Source organism: Cornus florida, unplaced genomic scaffold (assembly GCF_030987335.1).
Source record: "Cornus florida cultivar Cherokee Brave unplaced genomic scaffold, ASM3098733v1 CherokeeBrave_3.0.0_Hap2_Chr04, whole genome shotgun sequence".
Lineage (NCBI taxonomy): Eukaryota > Viridiplantae > Streptophyta > Magnoliopsida > Cornales > Cornaceae > Cornus > Cornus florida.
Window position 1 is genome coordinate 90,573,442 of NW_026775574.1, and position 25,682 is coordinate 90,599,123.

Here is a 25,682-nt window from a genome sequence, read left to right on the forward strand (position 1 = left end):
ATTTGATGAGAGTGGCGAATCCAGTGGGTGTTTAGAATATTGTAGTTTGTTTTTGCAGATGAGCAATTTTCAGTATCTATTCCGTTTATTTTAGACTTTATTCCACTTTCTTTAGTGGTTTCATTTATACTTCCTATTATTCCGTTTATTTCAGACTTTATTGCACTTTTTTTAGTGGTTTTATTTATAGTTCCTATTCTCATTTTTTTTAGCTATTCCCATTCATTTAGTTATTTCTCATTTACAGATCTTTCTTTCAGTTTCCAATCTAGTTCCTAAGCCAGTTTAGCTTAGGAGATTTTCTAGAGCTTGGAAGTATGCTGTAGTTGGTAAGTTTGAGATGTCTGGTGGATATAGGACAAAAATTGATGGCCAAGTGCTTAAGCAAAAGTTAAGTATTGATTTCTTTGAGATTTTCTCCAGCTTAATTAAAGGATTTTTTAAGAGTCATTTTTTCATTATCACTCATTTATAAATTAAGTAAGTTTTAAAACAGTAGTATCCAAAATTTTGATACAGTGGTTATTAATTGTAAGTTCAAAGAGAATGTTACGGATAAATGCATATACCTCAAGTTCAGTGGGAGTCATTTTGTTTTCCTTGTCCTATATGTTGATAATATTTTGCAAGGTAGCAATGACATTCATGTGATACATGATATTAAGAATTTTATGTAAAGTTTTGACATGAAGGACATGGGTAGGCAAAGTATGTCCTTGGCTTTAGAATCCACATAGATCATGCTACTGAAATATTTGGACTTTCTCAAAAGGCTTATATTAATTAAGTATATGAATAATTTTAACGGTGACCAAGCATAGTAAGCCCATTGACATAAAGTTCATTTTCAAGCATGAAAAAGTTAAGGTTTAAGTGCCTTTAAGATTTCCCCATATGGTTACACAAAGATTGTTACATGTCCTCTCACTAAAGGTCTTCAGCCAAAGATAACAAAGTATTTATAAAGCACGTGATTCGGATAGGTGTTCGAGAGTCATTATGTTATGATGTCTAGTATTTCTTTTATATATGCTACATTGCAGTTAGTTTTTTTACGCCTTGTGGTGACAATTATTTTTCCTCCAGTTTACGCCTTATGGTGACAGTTATTTGCATCCAAAATAAAGTTATGATGCATAATTATTATTATCTTGATATATATGGTTTATGCACGTGCTATTATATTTGCCTGGAGTGATATTTCACTCATGAGGTTGTTTGGGTTAGATGTGAGATTGGCACCATATCGATAAATCCAAAATAATTATTAAAAGTTGTCTGAGAGTGATAATTCACTCATACGGTTATTTGGGCTAGATATGAGATTGACGCCATATCAGTAAATCTAAATATAAGATTTGTCTAAGAGTGGTAATACACTCATGATATTGTTTGGACTAGATGTGAGATTGACACCACATTGGTAAATCCAAACATAAATATTAAGTTTGCCTGTGGGAGTTTTTCAAACTCTATGAGGATAGCTTAGGCTAGATGTGGGATTGACTCCATATCGGTAAACCCTCACACTGAACAGATGGTTAGCGGTTTGCTGTAATATGTTCATGTGACATACCGCGATGGTAAATCTAAACATAAATATTAAAGTTTGTCTGTGGGAGTTTTTCAAACTCTATGAGGATAACTTGGGCTAGATATGAGATTGGCTCCATATCGATAAACCCTCACACTGAACAGAATGTTGGCGGTTTGATGTAATATGTTCAGGTGACATACCGCGATGGTATGAAGCAGGACGGATAGTGAGGTGTGCATTTAGACCCCATGCAGTTTGCACATCTCATGAAATACAGTAAAAATCACTATATTTGCTTGAATCCTAGATGGAATCGGTTTTGAGACCATGGAACTGTTTAGACTAATATATTACTTATCTACGCATTCATGATCCACTATTGAAGAAATTTATGGAGGAGGGTGTTCTAAAGTTTCAATCCATCAATTTCAATAATTGTGTTTTCTAAATAAAAATGAGTGGCCACTCGATTTTTATAAAGTGTGTTGCAATCCATAGTGTCATTTTATAAAACTTAGAGTGCATGGACCAAGTGGGAGATTGTAGGAATTTAAATATATATATTTAAATTATAAAATTATTTTATGGTCCTATGTACTACGTTTTCTAAATTAGGATTGCAATGTGATTATTGATACTTGATGGATTGTGTTGTACTTTCCAATTTGGTGGTCTAATTGGGAGTATGGTTTTATACCGTTGGATTGTGGTTTTCCAACTTATTTGGTGTGATTTAATTCTAACCATTGATATCTAAGTTTCCATGATAGGAAGGGAGACTTATATATGCTTATTTGTAGAGAAGTTGTCCTCCCTGTTGTTGTTATATATAGGGGTTTTAAAACCATTATTCAGTCATATCGTATCGACAACTTTCAGAAGGGGGTAAAGCGCTCTATTTTTTTTTTTCCGATCTCTCAAAGGGCCATAAGGAATTCTCAAAGGTATATGTGCGTGAATCATCAATCAGGTACGAGCCTAAATTCCCTATTTAATTAATTGTAATATTCTTGATTTCTACATGTGGATTATTTATTTAAATCCAACATTTTTTTTCCTTTAGTTGTATGTTTTTATGATGTACATTCCTAAGGAGAATTCAAAGAAGGCATACCCTTTGGAAAAACAATGTTACAGGGAACCAAGAGAAGCTTAGAGGCTACTCTTTTAGAACATCTCATTCTCTTTATTTTGAAAAGTCCAACACCTTGGTTCTTATAACTTTGTGTGGTGTATGGTTTTGGTTAGTGGTGTATGATTTTGGTTGGGTGGGATTTATTGTTCTTGGTGGAGGTGGAATAGAAGCAATTGGTGAAAATTGGTACAAAACACCTCTTATTTGAAGTAGCATTTAACTACATGATTAAAGGATGACAGGTTCTTTAGCTTAACTGAAGTACTCCTTGTGAAATAATTTTTCAGGATGGGGGAGCTATCAGAAAATGTTCGTTTGAGGGTCATTCAGAATCTGCAATCGAGGCTGCGTGACATGGAGATTGCGCATGAGGACTCAACACTGTTGAGAAAGATTTTCGAGAAAGAGATAGCACTGGTTCGTGATGAGACCTGCTTCATCTTATATAATGTCGAAGATGTGAAAGTTGTAACATATCTGAAAGCAACAGACTCTTGGGGGCATGGGTTCGTACTGATTGATGATAAGACTGGGTCGGAGAGGAAAACTATGGTGCGTAAGCTAAAGAAGCGGAAAATGCGACTTAAGGAGTAGAAGAGCAGGGTATTCATCCGATGGTAATTGAGGATCAAACAAGCAGATAGACTACTAAACTTAAAATTCTGCCATGTTTGATTGACAATCTGAGCTACTAAGTTGTATATATTAGACTTGTTAAATCTAAGCAGGTGCCTCAGTGGCAACACTTTTTTTTTGGGGTCTTTGCAAAATAGGGGCAGTGGCAACACTTTTTTTTTCAAGTACTTTCATGTGGTAAACCTAGCTTGAGAACATATTTTTGACAGTAGTTCACGAGTTATAAATAGAATAAATCAGAGCCAAAAGGCATGAAGAAAGTATCCGGCAGTTTTTACACACAAATAAATCTCACTAGTCCTATTGATCATAATTGTTGTAGGAATATTTGGAATTATTTTTTTATTTATTTTATTTAAGTCCATTAGTTAGGTCATTATTGTTTCACACCAATAAATCTGACTAGTCCTATTGATCATAATTGTTTCCATGAATATACAGATATAAGTGTTTTTCCACTAGAATTTCACCTTGAAAGAGCCTCAAAAAGACCAATGTGTCAATTTCTTCACTAGTTTTCCAGATATAAGAGTTCACCGGTTGAAGCTAAAATTGATGCTTGTCCCCTCTCTCTCATTGGGAAAATGGTATACATATATATGTGTGTGTGTGTGTATATATATATATATGTTTATTTGGATTTCTTGATTAACCAAAAGACACATTTTTAAAAACTTATAAGAAATAAGCATATTTTAAAAACCTTCCAACAAATAATGTCAAATTTATCAATGCAAAATAGGGCAGTGGCAACAACTTTTTGTTTTTTTCCTTACCTGGAGACAATTTAGTTGAGCACTAAACCCCATTTCATGCCCCCATTTAACTTCCACACCACGTAATACATTTTCCACAATGATCTCGAGATAAGTACTTTCATGTGGTAAACCTAGCTTGAGAACATGTTTTTGATAGTAGTTCATGACTTATAAATGGAAGAAATCAGAGTCAAAAGGCATTAAGAAAGTATCCAACAGTTTTTCCAAAGAAATTACAGGTGGGAAAGTCGCTAGTTCTTGAAAGGTTAGCAAACTGCTTGGAATCATACAAATGAATAATCGATGATTTTTATGTGCTCGGAAGGAAAAAACTCCAAAACTTAACGGCTCTAGTAGGTGATCGATCGATTAAACATCACTCTCTCAGCCATGGTGCTTGAGCTGGTGTCCATTGGCATACTTCATCTTCTTTGAACCAGAGAGCTACAAAGAAACCAAAAGTATTCAAGAAGTGCGTTAGAATATATAGATAACCTTATTGGATAAGAATGTAGACGTGCACATAAAGAGGGTTTGATATTCAGACACATGGTGTGTATTAGACTATCTACCAGTTAAACCAATGCAGTTCACGCCAAAGTCCGAAGCATCAATATTATCTGCATCCCTGGTTGATTTTCAAGGAGAGGTTTTTAACTAGACAAGTCTTTAGATCCACACAAGAAGTCAACTAATCTATTCTTCACTCAATTGTTCATTTCTTGCTAAATACATGATATGAATGCAGAGGCGTAGGATCTTTCGAGCTCTGGTTTTATATGTACCACATATAGTAGATAAAGATCATAGTATAACACACTCACTTCACCCTCTATTGCCAATAAAATCAACCTTTATTGCCAATAAAAGCTCAAAAAGGAGTCAAGCAAATATGGGCGAACTTGAGATTTGGTTGGCTATGAATGAAGAGGTTCACTAACGCTGGAAATTTAAGCTATCGAAACAAGAAGGAAGTTGAAATTTGTATTTTGCCAAATGTAGCATGTGTGGTTTGTAAGGTCTATTGGATTTACAGAATCCTCTCTCTAATTTACCATTTGACTTCAATACATGTACTTGGGCTAAAATATAAACGCACATATTGCACCAGCATCAAGATTGCCGGTAATCTACACTTTAGTGCGATAAGGAATTCAGGAATTGTAACGATCTTCACCAGATTAAGCATATGTAACCTGAGTACGAGACCTTATTTCACATGATTCAATATTAAAGGAAACTTTCACGGAAAAAGTTCAATAGTATCCCCTTAAATTCCAAGTAATTCTGTAATTTAACCACTAGAGGGAAGAGCGTATGTAATGCATGAATGCAATTTCGGGCCAATCACATCAACATGGGACAAAGGCAAGGATGGCAATGATATAGGCAGTTTCTTATTAGTAGTACACAATTTATCACCAATATACTGAGATCTGAAGAGTAATACAGGAGAAGGTTACCTCTGAACGGCATGTAGTTAGAAAGGTTTTAGAATTGACTGTTAAGCCAATTCAAGAACAAAAATTCATGTTTCGCATCCCAGTAAGCAATGTTTCCCCTTTTTTTTTTTTTTATACTTTGATTATCTATTTTTCTGTAAACTCATGATGATGTTTGGAATACTTAGCAAAGTTTATGATCACTGACCAAGCTTATAAACGTGGTGTATGACTGTACAGGAAAATGTTTTTTAGGATGAAAACTTCAAAGGCATAAGGTATCATATGGACAAACTAAAAAGGCATAAATCTGTATTGAAGGTCAGATCAAAGGCGCAACCATCATGAGAACATTCCAAAGAAAACATTTTGTGCCTAATTCTACTCAATAACTGATATTACATCAAAGGCTTTACCTATTTCACGCTTGCCATTCTCAGGGCTGTCACTCCCATGAACCACATTCCTGCCAAAAGGATCAATATAAGCCCTTGTCTGTCTACAGTTTAAATGGAACTGATGAAACAAATTTGACATTTTGAAATCCACAACAATGTAGAACAGAATCGATGCATATTAAATATTTAAATTATAAAAAAGCCTAAGAGGCCCAACCTTCCTGTTTGAACCGCAAGATCTCCTCTGATTGTGCCCGGTTCAGCCTGAAGTGGATTTGTTGCTCCTATAAGCTTACGAGCTGATGCAACAACACCAATGCCTTCCCAAGCCTTCCCAACAAGAAATCACCATACTTTTCTTAGAAAACCATGAATTCTATAAAACTACCCTCCGAATTTATTCATTCCCATGAAAGGATATAGCAGGAAGATAAAGATCAGGAGAACTATACCATACACACAACAGGACCAGAGGTAATGTAATCAATCAGTTTTGTAAAGAATGATTTGGACTTGAGGTCTTTGTAATGCTCCTTCAGTCATAGAAAAATTACAATATAAGTGGAATAATTTAGGCATCATAAAGAGGATATACTAATTATGTTCCATCTCAAAGAGGATATACTATCTATGTTCCAGTTATATTCAAATACACACACAAATATCTAGTAAAGAGAACTTAACGAAGACAAAAATGAACTGAATTATATCATGCTCTAGTTACCCAATCACACTAACTAAACAATCAATTAATTCAATTTCTACCATATAAATGATTTTCCTGTTAGACCCAAATGAAAGTTGCTATAAATAAACTTCAGCATCAATGCACTTTTGCATTAGACTTGGTAACTATGTTACATGGACTCTTCAAAAGTAGGCAAAGTACCCGTATTGGACACACATTAATCGGACATGGTATCCGATATGTGTCAACTTGGACATGCCCCTAAAAAAATGCAACAATTCAATTTTATTAGGGTATATTATTACTTCAAAAAATACATCATTTTATTCTAGAAAATAAAAAAATATATATTTTAAATGAAATGAATATTTAGGTGTCAATGTGTCCTTTTCTTAAGAGATTTGACATGTCCAACGCATGGATGCATACCCGACGCACATACCTAAGTTCAAGTAACATAGCTTGGAAAAGCTCTGGTTACCCAATCCTGTCAACTAAACTATCAATTAGTTCAATTTCTACCACTATAACCAAACTACACAATCAATGCACTTTTACATTAGACTTGGAAAAGCCTTACACAGTGTTGCTTTCTCAATAGCACAAATGCAAATTAAAGTATGACATTAGAAGACAAACCTCTGCCAATTCCTTGGGACATTGAAAGAGCTTCAAGCCTGTTAACTTAAACCCCTTCTTCTCAAACCTAGAAATTATCTCTCCAACCTATCAAAACTCAAACCAACATAACCAAACTTAATTCATCAACAACAACAACAAGATAACACAAAATTAGAATACCACTAAAGCTAATTTTTTTTTTAAAAAAAAATTATATAGGTTAACAGATTAAATAAAGCTTACAAGGCCGCGTTGAACACCATCTGGCTTAACCATAATGTATGTCTCTTCCACTTCTTCCTAAACGAAATTCAAGAAAATGAGAGGTGAATTCAAATGGGTTCTCAGTCTTTTTGCAGAAATTGAAACAAAATTGAGAGAGAAAAAGTTTTAGTGAGAGAAACAAACCATTCAAATGGGTTTTCAGTATTTTTGCAGAAATTAAATTAAAATTGTGAGAGAGTGAGAGAGAGAGTTTTAGTGAGAGAAACAAACCGTTGAAGCAACCAAGTGAGGAAGGAAGATGTGGGATTTGTGGGTATTCTTGTGGGCATGGGGACGAGATGGGTAATTCGAGAAAAGATGGGACTGTGTCTGGAATGCGGAGAGGTGGTTGTGGTGGGTGGTGCGCAGGATAAGCTTGTGAGAGGAGGTGTAGGATAACCTGCAGCCATTTCTATCTGCTGTTGGTGAGCGGAGGAGGGAAGATGATAAAGCACATGGGCTTCCTCCAAACACCGCTAGAGCCTCCATTTCCATTCTCTCTCCTCTCTCTCTCTCTCTCTATCTACTGAAATAAAACTGCAATTTCATTACTCGATTTTACTAAATTACCCCTGATTTAAATAAATAAATCTTTGCCCAAAAAAAAAAGCACTGCGGCTAATCGGCTACTGTCACTCCGCTCCTAAAGATATGGTGTTCGAACCTCAGCACACACATAGGTCTAGACACACATATCCACAATATATGTGGGACCCGGACTGCAATTGGTGTATTTTTTTTTTTTTCCCAAAACAATTGAATTTTTTTAAAACAATAGGACACACCCTTTCCAAATCTATCGGTGTGTTTGGTTCAACTCTATAAAAAAAAGTTTTCAAGAATTAAGGAAAAAAAAAAAAAAACTGTTTTTGGGAAATTATAAAAGTTCATTCTTTGTAAATATGCAAATTTTTAATCGACTTCAAAGAAAAACGGTCACCAAACACATATTTGTACTATTTTGTGGAACGAATTTATCTGAAAACAGAAAAATTGAAGGAAACATACTTTTATCTTTCGAATAAGTTTCCTCAAATCCAATTCCATTAAAATTATGACAAGGCAAAGACTCCGTAATTCGGATTAAGTCTATACGCTTATACTTACTCTAACTGGTATTTGTTACTTAAATCCAACTTTAATATCGGTGTGTTAAGACAAAAACCTAATAATTTTGGTTAAGTTTGGTCTCCGCGAATAAACTAATGCTTATTTTATCTTTATGAAAACTTGAACCATTAATTTTTTACTTTAAAAAGAAAAATATATATATTCTATTATAAAAAAATCTTCTATTATTTTTTTTCAGCAGAAAATTTTCTTGTATGTAGGGACTCATAATGGTACCATTACACTACAAAGAAAAGAATCAATTCATGACTTTGTGTATATGTAAAAGGGATTATAATAGGGGGGACAGATATAGGTGTTAATTATAAGTAAACATAATATTATACTTAACACTCGTTTTCCATGAGACATCCAACCCTGCCCTACATGTATGTATGTGTGTGTGTGTATATATGCTTTCTTTACCAGACAAAACCCTCTTTTGCTCAGATTTATTCAAAATAGTGAATTTTGCACCCCCAACATGTGTATAATTTGAATCTTCATAACTTAAGCATGGGATTTTAGAAATAGAATTCTAGGAGAATTCAAGCCTTCGATATTAAAGTTAAAAGACAAAACCCTCTTTTGCTCAGATTCCAATGATCATGTACAATGTTAGTCCAAACAGTTAGTGTAGTGTCTTCTAAGAATGGAGTACTTATAATGAATGTGTGATCCAATAGTCGAAATTATTAAGTTGTGCACCGTCGTATAAAATTGGAGATTTAGAATTAAAAATGGTAGAATTAGAGATAATTTTAGTTCAATTTTCTGAACTGTTTTTCTTCAATTTTGTCAATTCATATTCTAAAGCTTACCATATAACCAAAAACGAATTTGTGACTTTAAAACGTGTAGAATTACTTTATCTTAGGGTGTTACTTGTTCCCTTTGAATATGAATTTGTTAACACATTTTTAAAAATACTTCCATGATACGACAAAGTCACAAGAAACTATAGTTAGCAATACTAACAAAAGGAATGGAGAAAAAAAAAAATACTAACAAAATTCTTCGGAACACTTCTATGTCTATAATTTCAACTCTAAAAGGAATGGAGAAAAAAAAAAAGAGAGAATTGTTGTGGTTGCAAGTTCTAATTTTAAAATACACGTTTTTAATAATATACGATTTATAAGTATGATTATTAGTTTTAAAAAGTCATGATAATCATAGACAACAATGAATAATATGTTGTTCCTTTTCCAATACATATATGTGTATTACACAAATCGATCAGTTTTTATTGCGATTTAAAAAAAAAAAAAACAGAGTCCAATAAAACACTTTTTGTCAGTAAATTATAAAGATGAACTCTCTTATTGTTAACTATTTCATGGTTTATATCAATTTCCTTTCTTATTTTTTTCCCTATCTGGCCTAAAATGATCTAATGGCATGGGCTAGACAAATGGGATGGCATTGAGAGAGAGAGAGAGAGGAAATACTACTTGAAGTAGACATATGTTGGTTGGAATTTTACAATTAAACATCCGTCAAATTTATTCAAGATCAAGTTGATATCAAAGGGTAATTTGGTCGAGTTATCTGAATTGAATTCTGGAAAAGTCTAACTAAGCTCAACTCAAAATATAAAGTCTTGAACTGAAACCTAATTTGAGATGCAGTTCGGTTTTCTCATTCGAACCCAACCATGGGCTTACAATTTGAAATTTGGGTTGAAAAAACTAGACTAAAAATTGAGTTTGTCTTATGTTAGCGTCGGATTTGGTTACTCTTACGCAGAATTTTTTATTTAAATAAAGATAAATATATAAAATTATAACCAAAACACTCACAAAATTAATTATGCCTAGGATTTATAGTGGAGACATATATAGCCTATAGGTGTTAATTGTAATTAAACATAATATTATTATAGTTGACTCGTTTTCCATGAGACATCCAAGCCTGCCCTACATGTATACTTTCTTTCACCACTATCCAGACAAAACCCTCTTTTGCTCAGATTTTATTAAAATAGTGATTATGCACCACCTAACATGTGATTATACTTTCTTCATCACTTAACGCATGGAGAGAATTTAGAAATAGATTTGATGCATCTTCCATATGTCAAGATGCATAAAATCTGCCAAACAGACGGCTTTTATGCATAGTGCCAAATATACTTTTGGTCCCTTTTTACAAATGGAAAAATTATTCATTGCAACCAATACAATGATGATAATAAATGGTTACAAACATTCCATCAAAATAAAGTGAACCTATAATAAAACTAAAAAATTGATATATGTATTTTGATGGAGTGTTTGTAACTGTCCGTTACACCACGTCATTGTTGTAATGAATACTTTTCCCTAAAAATGAGCGGATATAATGAATATTAAGTTAGGTCACACACAATGAAGTCAATGATCCTCTCCAGTGCAAGAGAGGTTCTACACAAAATTCAGTGGTTGAGATTGAATTGATAAATGGAACTCACTAGTGATGATACAATCTTAACCACTGAATTCTATGCAGGACCTTTCTTGCGCTGGAGATCCTTGTCCTATACAATGGATGCTAGATTCGATACTCAAAATTAGTAAATGAATTTGTGACTGTAATGTGGGTAGAATAACGCATTTTTTACTTAACACTTCTTTGTTAGAGATTGTGAATGAAAATTGTTTGATTAGTCATCAAAAGATGTCTTTGACTGAACAGGTGTGATTACTAGTTGGATATGGGATGAAAAGATGCAACTTAAAATGAACAGACATAACCTATTGGAGTGAATGTGTCTAGTGGTGAACATACACCATGCGAACCATTACAACCTATTGGATTGGATGTGTTGTGATACCCCTCGGATCCGAGATACTGGTTGATCAGGCACAGGCCCAAACCCGAGGGAAATATCAAACAATTAAAGTATTTTAAAACGAACACAGAATATAAAGATATAAGAATTAAAATTACAAAGCTGAAAGAATTAAGAAATATAAAATCCTCTAAATAAAACTGAATAAAAATATTCCAATTCTCCAAAACCTCCAAGAGTACAACTTGGGAATCTATCTAGTGGACCCCTAAATAAAAATCCCAACTGAACAGAATAACAGAAAATAAAATTAAACTGGAACATCGAGAGAAGTCCTACGTAAGCAGATGAAAAAGAGACTGTCCTCGACAAGCACGATCAAGCTCTAAGGCTGGAATCGCCCTGTACCTGAAAAGAATAAAAGAGTGGGTCAGGCCCACGAACAAGTTCTAATCTAACTATAATCCATACAATGACCCGATACGCAGATACACCCTAGATACCTCACAATAACTATCTAGTCCATAAGTATATATATATCCACACTAAGGGACATTTACTGGACTACAATAGGGGTCTCAACCTGAATAGAAGACAACATGCGAAAACACACACAAAGGTGGGCATGAGTACCTAGACCTAACAGGGTACACCTCAACCTACCATAGCCAGTTACGCATCCATTGCATATACGCACCCTAACCAACGAGCCAAGACTCAAGCTCATCTCATGGTACCATAACCATATATCTAAAGTCCATCCCAAAACCAAAGTATGTCATTCAATTATTCATTGAGGTGACATACAAAACACAGTCCGGTTAGTCACTCAACTTATTCAATTGATATGACTTAACTACAACCAACTAATCCAGGAAGTCATTCAACTTAGTCAGTTGATCTGACTTAGGATTCAATATTTTACAATCCATTCATTTCATCCAGTAGGTTAGGTCTTAGCGTTTTGAGCTAAACCGTACTTAGTATGCCACTATCCCGTACCGGTGTATACAATCCTCCATATCCATGTAAATTACCACACATAAATACTAGTTTAGCAATTTACAGTCCAAAATCATAATCCAAATAATTGCAAAAAAGTGTTTAATATTTCAGCAACCATAATCCAAACGTTAATCCATGCAATTGCAGAAAAGGTTAAATATTTCAACAATTGACATTCAGAGCATGCATAGATCAAAAAAAATAAATAAATGACCCTATCATGCATTTAAAATAAGTTTTATAAACATACTAAATCCCATTAAATTACTGAAATTTAATTAAGCAATTTATTTCTCTTCCATCCGTTAACAGCATAAAAAGTTCATTAATTTTATATTGTTTGTCCCATTGACTTAGAGGTCAACTTTAATCAACTTAAGGTCTTAATAACACCCAAAATCAATTTCTTAATCCCTCTGTGAAGACCCAGAACCATCAGAACAGTTCCCATGCTCAAACAGTACCAACAGTGCATAAAAAAAAAAAAATCAGAAAGTGTAAATTGGAGAGAGCCTGCTCCATGACTTTCGGAGCAGGCTCTTTATGCTTGGGCGCCAGCTCCAAAGACCTTGGAGCCTGATCTGTGAGTGTGGGAGCCAACTCCCACTTCCATGGAGCCGGCTCTCACCTCATCTGAGAGCTTCTAGTCCCGTTTCGCTCCTTTTCAGCCCAACTGTTCCGTCTCCGGCCATTCCAACCTTACTGTTCTTCCTCTAAATTGAACTTAAAGGTCTTAAATCTCATCTAGTATTAATTCAAACCTTGATTTAATACAGTAAAATGCAATACAAGATTAAAACAATGGCGTCTCTTTATGCTAAAACAAAGACGATAAAAACCATACATGATAGAATTATTTCGGATAAATTTCACAGATAACATATAATCAAATATAACATATAATAATCATGCATGGTTCAATTAATGTCCAATTAATCTCCTAGAGACTATCTAGGTGCACAGAACATAAGTCAACGGGAAAGAGGAATAAAAGAACTTGCCTTTGATTTCAGTTATAAAATCTCGACGTCGATTCTAAAGTTCCGGCAACCACTGAATCCCTACAAACCTCCTATGGTTCTGGTTTAATCCACCGCAACCCTTCCTTGGTCCTCTCTGTTTCTTCCTTGACAGCCCTTATGGTGCTCTGTTCTCTCTACCCTCTGTTTTTACGAAACTAACTTTACGTTTATGTGCTATGTGTTATGATCATAAACCCTAGGCTAAAACATAAGGATGTATTTGTGGGCTTAACCCTAAAACCCTAATCCTTGTAATATTAGAGACAGAGCCCTAATGTAAACCTTAGTCGGCCCATAGAGCAGCCTAAGTTATAGTATAGGTCGGCTAGATATACGTGAATTGTAATTTAAAGCTATAACCGTAACTTAAGTTTAATAACCTAATTTTAACATTACAAGAATTATATTAAAACAGTGAATTACAAATAAAATTAATATCATTAACATTACAAGAATTATATTAAAACAGTGAATTACAAATAAAAATAATATCATTAACAATTAAAAAAAATAGCACACAATAAAAATAATTTACATAAGTCACATAATTCACATAAAAACAATTAAATCAATTTAATTCAAATATCAATTAATAAATGCAAATAAATAATTAAACCAACAAAATTAACAATTTAAACAAAATAAAAATGCCGAGACTATCATTTTAAAAGTAGGGGTATTACATTCTTCCCCCCTAACAAAAGGAATTCCGTCCTCGGATTCGCTCTTACCTTCTTCCAATATTTTAGGAAACTGTGAGCGAATGACATCCTCCCGTTCCCAAGTAAACTCAACCTCATTGTGATGACTCCACTGAACACACACCAAAGGGATAACCTTATTACGAAGGATTTGATCCCAACGGTCGATAATACGACACGGTGGCTCCAAATAAATTGCATCCGGCTGCAACTCAATCTCCCTAACATCGATATGCTGATACCGATCCTCATCTCGCAGAAATTTTTGCAACATGGAAACATGAAACACGTTATGTACGTGATCCAAATTATCCGGAAGTGCCAACCGGTAAGTGTGATACCCCTCGGATCCGAGACACAGGTTGATCAGGCCCAGGCCCAGGCCCAAACCCAAGGAAATATCAAACAATTAATATTTAAAAACGAACACGGAATACAAAATGAAATAAGAAATAAATAAAAGCTGAATGAATTCTAAAAAAAATAAAATCCTTTAATCATTAAACACTTAAAATCCGAAACCTCCAACAGTTTAACAATTCAGGAATCCATCTAGTGGACCCCTAAATAAAATCTCAACTGAAACTGAATAACCGGAAATAAAACCAAGTCTATAACATGGAATGAAATCATACGTCGTCGGTAGAGTGAATGACTGCCTCTGATCAGCTGAACAAGCCCTAAGACTGGAACCGTCCGTTACCTGAAACATATAAGAGTGGGTCAGGCCCACGAACAAGTTCTAACCTACTACAATCCAAGCAGAGACTCGATACGCATATACATCCTAAGCAACTCAACAATAGCTAATAGTCCGTACGTAAGTATATCTACACTACAGGACTTTCACTGGACCAAGGAGAGGGTCTTAACCTGAATAGAAGGCAACATGCGAAAACACACCCAAAGGTGGGCATAAGTACCTAGACTTAACAGGGTATACCTCAATCTCTCATATCCAGCTACGCATCCTACTGCATATATGCTCCCTAACCGACGACTCTAAGACTCAAGCTCATATCGCGGTACCATAAAAATATATTTAAAGTCCTATCCTATCCATCCATAAAAAATTCAGTTAGTCATTCAACTTGTGCAGCTTCTTTGACCTAACATAGATAACAAGTAATCCAGTTAGTCATTCAGCTTGTGCAGCTTCTTTGACTTAAGTATAAGTAGGATTTATTTTATAATCCATTTCCTTATTCCATGTAGGTAGGATTTTGTATTTTGAACGAATCCAAACCTAGACATGCCACCGTCCCATACCGGTGCATGTAATCCAACATCCAGCAGTTGATAAAACAAGTAGTAAATGTATTTATCAATTATATCATATATCCAATAATTGATCATACATGTCATACATATAAATATCAATTTAACTCCAAGATAGCACAACAGAATATACCAATTCTCATGCTTACTTTTATACCAAACTAACACTAACTGAAACAAGTTAAATTCTATACGTCAATTAATCCGTAGCTAACAGTAGTTAAAGTTTAAGCATACTTGTTCCTACCACTGTTCCATGATTAACATGGTGTAACCATCCATAGTAATCTGCTAAATTAATTTTAAGCAATTAAACTCTTCATCTCCAATGACAGTATCTAGATTTTTATATACTAACTTATGTTTTGTTTCACCCTGAACAATGGTGTTTTAATAGACATTAATCAACTCTTAGAAGTTATAATATGGAGTTAGATCATCTCAAAACACCTCAATACAGCTCCTACCAGAACTTAAAAATCCCAAAATCTGAGCACCACAGCCCAAACAGTCGCCCAAAAAACCCAGAAAACTGAAGAATTGAAGAGAGCCTGCTCCAAACCAGTTGGAGCCGCCTCCAACCAAGATGGAGCTGGCTCCAAACAACTTGGAGCCACTTCCAAGACACTTTGAGCCGGCTCCATGATTCCATGGAGCCGCCTCCTTCCCCCTCTCCTCCTACTGCTAGTTTCCTTCAACTGTGTCTTCTCCGGTGACGTCCGGTTTTATCAGTCCTCAACTTTAATGGTTTCTACTGATTAAAATTAAGTTTCCAATGCCCTAGATATTTTAAAACCATAAATCTTAAATCCACTCTAAATAGAACAGAAAAATTCAAGAAAGAAGTAAAACAAGCAAATACGAGACATGCAAACATATACAGTTGCAAACGAACCTAAACATGCAAACCAGATTAACATTAATACTTTCTAGTGTGTTATAGACTAACTCGACTCTTTATATAGCAATTTACATGAAGTACACAACCAGTTTCGTGAATTACTCTATGAGTTACATAATGAAAACTAATAAAACAAGAAATACAACTCGTGGTTATGTTCAGTTTAACCAACAGAGACATGAAAACCAGTTTACTTTTAAATCCTTATACATTCCTGGAGTTGCATTAGACATGCAAAGAACAAGAGCCTAAGGAACAGAGTTAGGATTAGAACTTGCCGTACACCGACGTCTTCCTCAATTCTCCGGTGAAATCTCTGTTTGCCCTCTCTGGTTTCTCTCTGCCTCTAGAGTCGTGATTAGGGTTCTAAAACCCTTGGCAGAACCTTATATGCATATTTATAGGCCAAACTAATCCTAGGTTCAATTAACCCTAAACTGACTTACTTGGGTCATAGAACAATCTATGTTAGATATATGTCGGCTACATACGTGAATTGTATTATAAAACTATAACCATGCCCTAACCTGATACAATTAACCTTATATTTTTTAATCAAATTTAATCCCATTAAAACCTTTAATTAAACCAATTTACACATTAAAAGGGAAAATACTAAATTACTAAATTCAACCAAGTAAAGAAAAACCAATTTAACAATTAATTCAATTCAACAGTTAAATCACCAAATAAAATAAAAAACAATTAAATCAAAATTCACAATTACAATTAAGACAATTAAATAATTGAAATCCAATTAATTAAAAATAACAAGTCAAATAAATAATATGCATTTAAACAATTAAAAATGCCACACAAACAATAAATTAAATACCAGGACTATCCTTTTGAAATTAGGGGTATTACAATAAGCGACAGCTCCAACCCGATCCGTAATCATGAATGGACCGACAAATCGCGGAGATAACTTCCCTTTCTTCCCAAAGCGCATGACACCTTCATAGGAGACACTTTGAGTAGAACCTGATCCCCAACCTGAAACTCCAAAGCACATATGCGACGATCCGCATAACTTTTCTGCCTACTCTGGGCAGTGCGCATGCGATCCCTAATAAGAACAATCTTCTCAGAAGTATCCTTAATGAACTCAGGACCTAAGAATTTGCTCTCACCAACCTCCATCCAACACACAGGATCCCTAATAAGAACAATCTTCTCAGAAGTATCCTTGATGAACTCAGGACCTAAGAATTTGCTCTCACCAACCTCCATCCAACACACAGGCGATCAACACGGTCGGCCGTATAACACCTCAAATAGTGCCATCCCAATAGTCTTCTGGAAACTATTGTTATATGCAAACTCCACCAGTGGAAAATAATCCTCCCAATAGCCCTTGAAATCAAGAACACATAACCGAAGCATATCCTCCATGATCTGATTAACCCTCTCAGTTTGTCCATCAGTCTGAGGATGATAAGCAGTGCTAAGATGCAACTCTGTACCCAAAGCCTGTTAAAAACTCTTCCAGAATCCTGACACAAAGCTCGAATCCTTGTCCGATATAATAGACAATGGAATGCCATGCAACTTTACAATCTCTGTAATGTAAAGTCTCGTCAACTGCTTCGAAGTGAAGTCAGTGTGAATAAGCAAGAAATAAGCTGATTTTGTCAATCTGTCCACGATGACCCAAATGGAATTGTGATCCTTGAAGGAATTAGGAAATCCCTCCACAAAATCCATAGAAATGCTCTCTCATTTCCACTCAGGTATCGGCAGTGGTTGTAGAGCTCCTGGCAGCCTTTAATGATCAGTCTTAGCCATCTAACAGGTACTACACTGCGAAACAAAAAGAGCAATGTCCCTCTTCATACCTGCCCATCAAAACAGCCGCTTCATATCCTGATACATCTTGTCGCCTCCTGGATGAACAGAAAACTTAGAGTAGTGAGTTTCCAGTCATCACATCCTTCCTCAAATCATCAGTCGAAGGTACCACCAACCGGTCCTTGTACCTCAAACCCCCATCAGTCTCAATATAGTAAAATCGGACCTCACCGAAAGCTATCTCTGCAACTTTGTCAATGCACTACTGATCTGTGAGTTGTGCCTTCAAAACCTTATGAATGATAGAAGGCGTAACTATCATGTAAGCCATGAAAGCATCCGACAAATCATCCACCTTTTTCAAAGCATTCCACTCAATGGTGAACAAAGCAAAAAGACTACTAACAGGTCTGCGACTGAGTGCATCTGCCACCACATTCGTTTTCCCTGGATGGTACTGTATAGAGAAGTGATACTCTTTTACAAACTCCAACCATCTGCGTTGTCTCATATTCAGCTCCCGCTGAGTAAACAAATATTGCAAACTGTTGTGGTCACTAAATAATCTGAAAGACTCACCCAACAGATAATGCTTCCAAATACGTAAGGCAAAGACCACAGCTGCCAACTCCAAATCATGTGTTGGATAATTAAGCTCGTGAGGCTTAAGCTTACGAGATTCATAGGAAATTGGTCGCTCCTCCTGCATCAAAACACATCCAAGACTCTGCAAAGAAGCATATGTGTAGACAAAATACTCTATCCCATTCTGTAGAGTAGACAAAACCAGTGCAGAAGTTAACTTAGTCTTCAGCTCATCAAAAGCTTTCTGACACTGTTTATCCCACACGAACCGTACACCCTTCTTAGTCAAATGAGTAAGTGGTCCCGCTATCTTGGAAAAACCCTGGATGAACCTCTGATAATATCCTGCCAATCTGAGGAAACTTCGAATCTCGGTAGGTGAAGTAGGCTGTCCCCACTCAACCACTGCTGAGACCTTAGCTGGATCCACCGCTATTCCCCTTTCTGACACCACGTGACCCAGAAACTTCACCTCCCGTTGCCAAAATTCACATTTCTCGAACTTGGCATATAACTGGTGCTCACGAAGCGTCTGCAAGATTATGCGAAGATGTCTACCATGATCGTCCTCAGACCTAGAATAGATCAAGATATTATCAATGAAAACAATGACAAACTGATCGAAATAAGCCCTGAAGACTCTGTTCATTAAACCTATGAAGACCGCTGGTGCATTAGTCAACCCGAACGGCATTACACGAACTCATAAGATCTATATCTAGTGAGAAATGCTGTCCTTGGAACATCCTGCTCCCTAACTAGAAGTTGATGATATCCAGAATGCAGATTAATCTTAGAGAAGTATGTAGCTCCCTTCAATTGATCAAAAATATCATCAATCCTGGGCAAAGGGTACTTGTTACGAATAGTAACCTTATTCAACTCCCTGTAATCTATACACAGGCGAAGCGAACCATCCTTCTTCTTCACAAACAGAACTGGTGCTCCCTAGGGTAAAGTACTCCTGCGAATAAAACCCTGGCTGAGTAATTGTGGAATCTGATCCCTCAGCTCTCGCATCTCCATTGGTGCCATCTTATACGGTATCCTAGCAATAGGCGTAGTGCCTGGAGCTAAGTCAATCACAAAGTCAATCTCGCGACTAGGCGGCAACCCTGGAATCTCCTGAAAAACATCCAGAAAGTCCTGTATAATTGGTATGTGATCCAATGACACAGTAACCTCCTTCTCCATTTCCTCCTCCACATGGAACAAATAAGTACTACTGCCCCTATTAGAACGTGGCGTAGCGACGACGTACATATCCTGACCAGGTGTGGTGAACACAATAGACCTATCAAAACAATTAACTTGGGCATGGTAGTGAGATAACCAATCCATCCCAAGTATCACCTTATAAGTGTGCATATCTAGGACCAATAGATTGGCTAGAAATCTGAGACTACCAATATCTAGTGTCACAGGCCCATCACTCTCATGTAAAATGGCTGTATCGCCTAACGGTGTAGAAATACCCTGAGGTCTATCGCAAACCCGCGTCACCATCCCAGATAAAGTAATAAAAGATTTAGCTACAAATGAGTGTGTAGCACCCGCATCAAATAAAACACGTCCATGTAAACCATGAATAGGAAACTTACCCTCAACAGCTTGAGGTGCCTGCATATCCTGTGGCATAGGGTTGTACATCCTGCCATAATATAGCTGTTGCGGTGCCTGTCCCTGAGGCTGTGGCGGTGCCGGTAAAGTTGGATATGCATGTCCCTGAATCCGTGGAACCTGTGGAGCTGGTAGAGGCACTGACGCCCTCTGCTCCTGCTGCACATGCTGTCCTTGTCCTTGTCTTGCTTTAGGACACTGCCTAGAAGTGTGACAATACTCTCCACAAGTATAGCAACTACCCTGGAAAAGTACCAAATGGCCTCCTCTATCGGTTAGCCTGTGGCTGACCCTGTCCTGCCCGTGGTCACCCATTCTGCTGTCGCTGAATAGGTGCCCCATCCCTGTGAGCATTTGAACCACCCTTGTGCTTCTTCCAAGGCTGTTGTCCCTGAAATTTGCCTTTGTCATTCTGTCGGTTACCGTTGCCATTCTTTTTCTCAGCTGATTGATTAACAGAGTCTCTGTCACCCCGCTTCTTACCTTTGGCCTGTCTAAAGTCCACGGTCAACTGATACTACTGTAGAGCAGCGTCTACCACCTGAGCATAGGTAGTATAGGATGGACTACCTGTAATAGCTCTCTTGATAGACCACATCAGTCCCTTAACAAAACTGTTGTGCTTCTTCTCATCTGTATCCACCTCATCCGGTGCAAAAAGAGATAAACGCGTAAACTGTTGCTCATACTCTGCCACTGTCATGTTCCCTTGCTGTAGATTAAGAAACTAAGTCTTCATAGCTGCCCTGACTGCATAAGGAAAGTACTTCTCATCAAAGCGAGTACTGAACTGATCGTAAGTCAATAACATCCTCTCCTCTGTGGTGGTAACTGACTCCCACAACTGTAATGCATCTCCGATCAGCTTGAAAGTAGCAAGTATCTGTTTCTGAACCTCTGTGCAATGAACCAAGCGAAGATGTCACTCGATATCCTGTTTCCACTGGTGAGTTGCTTTCATATCAGTGGAGCCTGTGAACTCAGGTGGGCTCCCCTTTGTGAAAAAACTCCTAGCCTTCAAGTATCAGTCTGAACAACCGGTACTGGTAACGATGCCGGTTGTACCTGAGGCTGATTCCGAAGTGCAACTGTTACCCCTACTTCTATAGCCCGAGCAATAAGGTCGTTAATGTGAGGAGGATACTCTGGATCTCCTTCCTGATCCCGAGTATGCTGAACATCCTCCTGCCCCTCCTGAAACTGACTATCATCATACTGAAACCCAGGCAATTGCTACTCTTCCTCCATTTGTTGACGCCGTAGGCGTTCCTGCTACCTACGTGCCGCTCTCCTCTGTAGACTGTTCATGTTCTGTCCTCTTCTAGCATTAACCATGCTGTTAACAAAAAAAGACAGACATCAGTACGAGTTTAAACGAACCGTAAAAGAATACAATGAATCCTAAACTTAAGCTCTAATCAAGAGAAAACGCTATGCGAAAGTCTTAACACGAAACATCCTAGAGACACTTGAACCTATAGTGCTCTGATACCAACTATGATATCTCTCGAATCCGAGAAACGGATTGATTAGGCCCAGGCCCAAACCCGAGGGAAATATCAAACAATTAAAGTATTTTAAAGCGAACACAGAATATAAAGATTTAATAATTTAGATTACAAAGCTGAAAGAATTACAAAATATAAAATTTTCCAAATAAAACTGAATAAAAATATTCCAATTCTCTAAAACCTCCAAGAGTACAACTTGGGAATCCATCTAGTGGACCCCTAAATAAAAATCCCAACTGAGCAGAATAACAGAAAATAAAACTAAACTAGAACATCGATAGAAGTCCTACGTAAGCAGATGAAAAAGAGACTGTCCTCGACAAGCACGATCAAGCTCTAAGGATGGAACCGTCCTGTACCTGAAAAGAATAAAAGAGTGGGTCAGGCCCACGAACAAGTTCTAATCTAACTGCAATTCATACAGTGACCCAATACGCAGATATACCCTAGATACCTCACAATAGCTATCTAGTCCACAAGTATATATATATCTACACTAAGGGACATTCATTGGACTACAATAGGGGTCTTAACCTGAATAGAAGGCACTATACGAAAACGGACCCAAAGGTGGGCATGAGTACTTAGACCTAATAGGGTACACCTCAACTTACAATAGCCAGCTACGCATCCACTGCATATACGCAACCTAACCAACGAGCCTTAGACTTAAGCTCATCTCGTGGTACCATAACCATATATCTAAAGTCCATCCCAAAACCAGAGTATGTCATTCAATTATTCATTGAGGTGACATACAAAACACAGTCCGGTCAGTCACTCAACTTATTTAGTTAATATGACTTAACTATAACCAACTAATCCAGGAAGTCATTCAACTTAATCAGTTGATCTGACTTAAACACAAATAGGATTCAATATTTTACAATCCATTCCTTTCATCTAGTAGGTTAGGTCTTAGCGTTTTGAGCTAAACCATCCCTAATATATCACTGTCCCATACCGGTACATACAATCCTCCATATCCATGTAAATTACCACACATAAATACTAGTTTATCAATTTACAGTCCAAAATCATAATCCAAATAATTGCAGAAAAGTGTTTAATATTTCAGCAACCATAATCCAAGCGTTAATCCATGCAATTGCAGAAAAGGTTAAATATTTCAACAATTGACATCCAGAGCATGCATAGATCAAAACAAATAAATAAATGATCCTATCATGCATTTAAAATAAGTTTTATAAACATACTAAATCCCATTAAATTGTTGAAATTTAATTAAGCAATTTATTTCTCTTCTATCCGTTAATAGCATAGAAAGTTCATTAATTTTATACTGTTTGTCCTATTGACTTAGAGGTCAACTTTAATCAACTTAAGGTCTTAATAACACCCAAAATTAATTTCTTAATCCCTCTATGAAGACTCATAACCATCAGAACAGTTCCAATGCTCAAATAGTACCAACAGTGCGTAAAAAAAAAAAAATCAGAAAGTATAAATTGGAGAGAGCCTGCTCCATGACTTTGGGAGCAGGCTCTTTATGCTTGGAAGTCGGCTCCCACTTCCATGGAGCCGGCTCTTAACTCATCTGAGAGCTTCCAGTCCCGTTTCGCTCCGTTTTAGCCCAACTACTCCGTCTCCGGCCATTCCAACCTTACTATTCTTCCTCTAAATTGAACTTGAAAGTCTTAAATCTCATCTAGTATTAATTCAAACCTTAATTTAATACAGTAAAATGCAATGCAAGATTAAAACAATGGCGACTCTTTATGCTAAAACAGAGACGATAAAAACCATACATGATAGAATTATTTCGGATAAATTTCATAGATAACATATAATCAAATATAACATATAATAATCATGCATGGTTCAATTAATGTCCAATTAATCTCCTATAGACTATTTAGGTGCACAGAACATAAGTCAACGGGAAAGAGGAATAAAAGAACTTGCCTTTGATTTCAGTTATGAAATCTCGGCATCGATTCTAAAGTTCCGGCAACCACTGAATCCCTATAAACCTCCTATGGTTCTGGTTTAATCCACCACAACCCTTCCTTGGTCCTCTCTGTTTCCTCCTTGACAGCCCTTATGGTGCTCTGTTCTCTCTACCCTCTATTTTTACCAAACTAACTTTACGTTTATGTGCTATGTGTTATGATCATAAACCCTAGGCTAAAATATAAGGATGTATTTGTAGGCTTAACCCTAAAACCCTAATCCTTGTAATATTAGAGACAGAGCCCTAATGTAAACCTTAGTCGGCCCATAGAGCAGCCTAAGTTATAGTATAGGTCGGCTAGATATACGTGAATTGTAATTTAAAGCTATAACTGTAACTTAAGTTTAATAACCTAATTTTAACATTACAAGAATTATGTTAAAACAGTGAATTACAAATAAAAATAATATCATTAACATTACAAGAATTATATTAAAACAGTGAATTACAAATAAAAATAATATCATTAACAATTAAAGAAAATAGCACACAATAAAAACAATTTAAATAAGTCACATAATTTACATAAAAACAATTAAATCAATTTAATTCAAATATCAATTAATAAATGCAAATAAACAATTAAACCAACAAAATTAACAATTTAAACAAAATAAAAATGTCGAGACTATCCTTTTAAAAGTAGGGGTATTACATGTGTCTAGCGGTGAACAGACACCATATGAACCATTGCAACCAATTGAAATGGTTGTGTCCAGTGATGAATAGACACATATAAATGGTTGTGTCTAATGATGAAGAGACACACCCAATCCGATAAGACACCTCTATTTCTATAAATACCCCCTTGGCCTGTCATTTGCAGTTCATTCAATTTAATTTCTTCTCTCCCTCTTTCAAGATAAACCCAACCTAAGTGGGTGTGGGTTCAAGCCATGGTCAAGTGGTCTGAGCCACTTAGGCCCAAAACCAATTTCATTGAGCCATATTAAATTTGGTTTGAGCCATTTGGTTTGGATTGCACCCAATTCATTTTTAAGTCAGAGAGAATATTACACGGAGAAGGTTCGCCGTATCAATAAGTTTGTAGTACTGCTACTAATGGATGTAGACCATTGTATCCTGAGATAGACGCCACTGAGTCCGTTAGCACCATAACGGGACGAATCTGTCTTAAGGATATAGTATCTAATACTAGCCTCGGTTCAGATTATTTATCTATTATTATTATTTTTTTGTTTTAATTTGCATGTTTAATTAAATATATAGTTGAATATTTAATTAATTATTTTATCATATTATAAATATCTTATGGCATATTAGTTTAGGGTTAATTATATCTTAAATATCATTTGAAGCATATATTTTACCAACAATATATATCTTAAGACAGATTCATTCTTTGCATAGATTTTATTATATGCTTCTATTTAAAATTTAAACTAGTAGATATTATACTAATAGTTGAGATATAATAAAATAATGTATATACATTATTACTTCCTCCGTCCCATTTTTGTTGTCCACTTCGTAAACTGTGACTCACATAATTGTGAGTCACAGTTTACGAAGTGGACAACAAAAGTGGACGGAGGGAGTATATGATAATATGCTAATTGTTGATGTATTCAATATTATGTGAAATTGAAACATGTTATATAAGTAGATTATTGAATTATTTATATAATTCAATATTAGTTGAATTATTTTAATTTTGTTATATGAATTTATGTAGTTATTATATTATCCTAAATTTGTGCCAACTAGAGATGGAAAAAAAAAAAAATGAGATTGCAAAAATCAATATACTATTATGTTTAATCTTTGCTTCATTGCAAAAGATGAAATATATTGTTATATATATTTGCTACGAAGCAAAGATGAAACATTAGAAATGTTTAAACATTACAAAAATGAGGTTGAGAATCAACATAGCAAAATATCAAGGTGTTAATAAATGATAGAGTTTG

General features: G+C 35.8%; 1 protein-coding gene across 1 annotated transcript; it reads right to left on the reverse strand.

The window, feature by feature from the left end:
• Window positions 1-4,266: 4,266 nt before the first annotated feature.
• LOC132303872 (nucleoside diphosphate kinase 2, chloroplastic) lies at window positions 4,267-7,996 on the reverse strand. The gene is made up of 7 exons (XM_059801320.1): window positions 7,711-7,996; window positions 7,459-7,515; window positions 7,234-7,320; window positions 6,359-6,439; window positions 6,124-6,236; window positions 5,925-5,974; window positions 4,267-4,510 (listed from the first exon to the last, which is right to left on the reverse strand). Exons 1-7 carry the CDS (start codon window positions 7,972-7,974, stop codon window positions 4,443-4,445), a joined length of 720 nt encoding a protein of 239 aa, XP_059657303.1. The 5' UTR covers window positions 7,975-7,996; the 3' UTR covers window positions 4,267-4,442.
• Window positions 7,997-25,682: the final 17,686 nt, after the last annotated feature.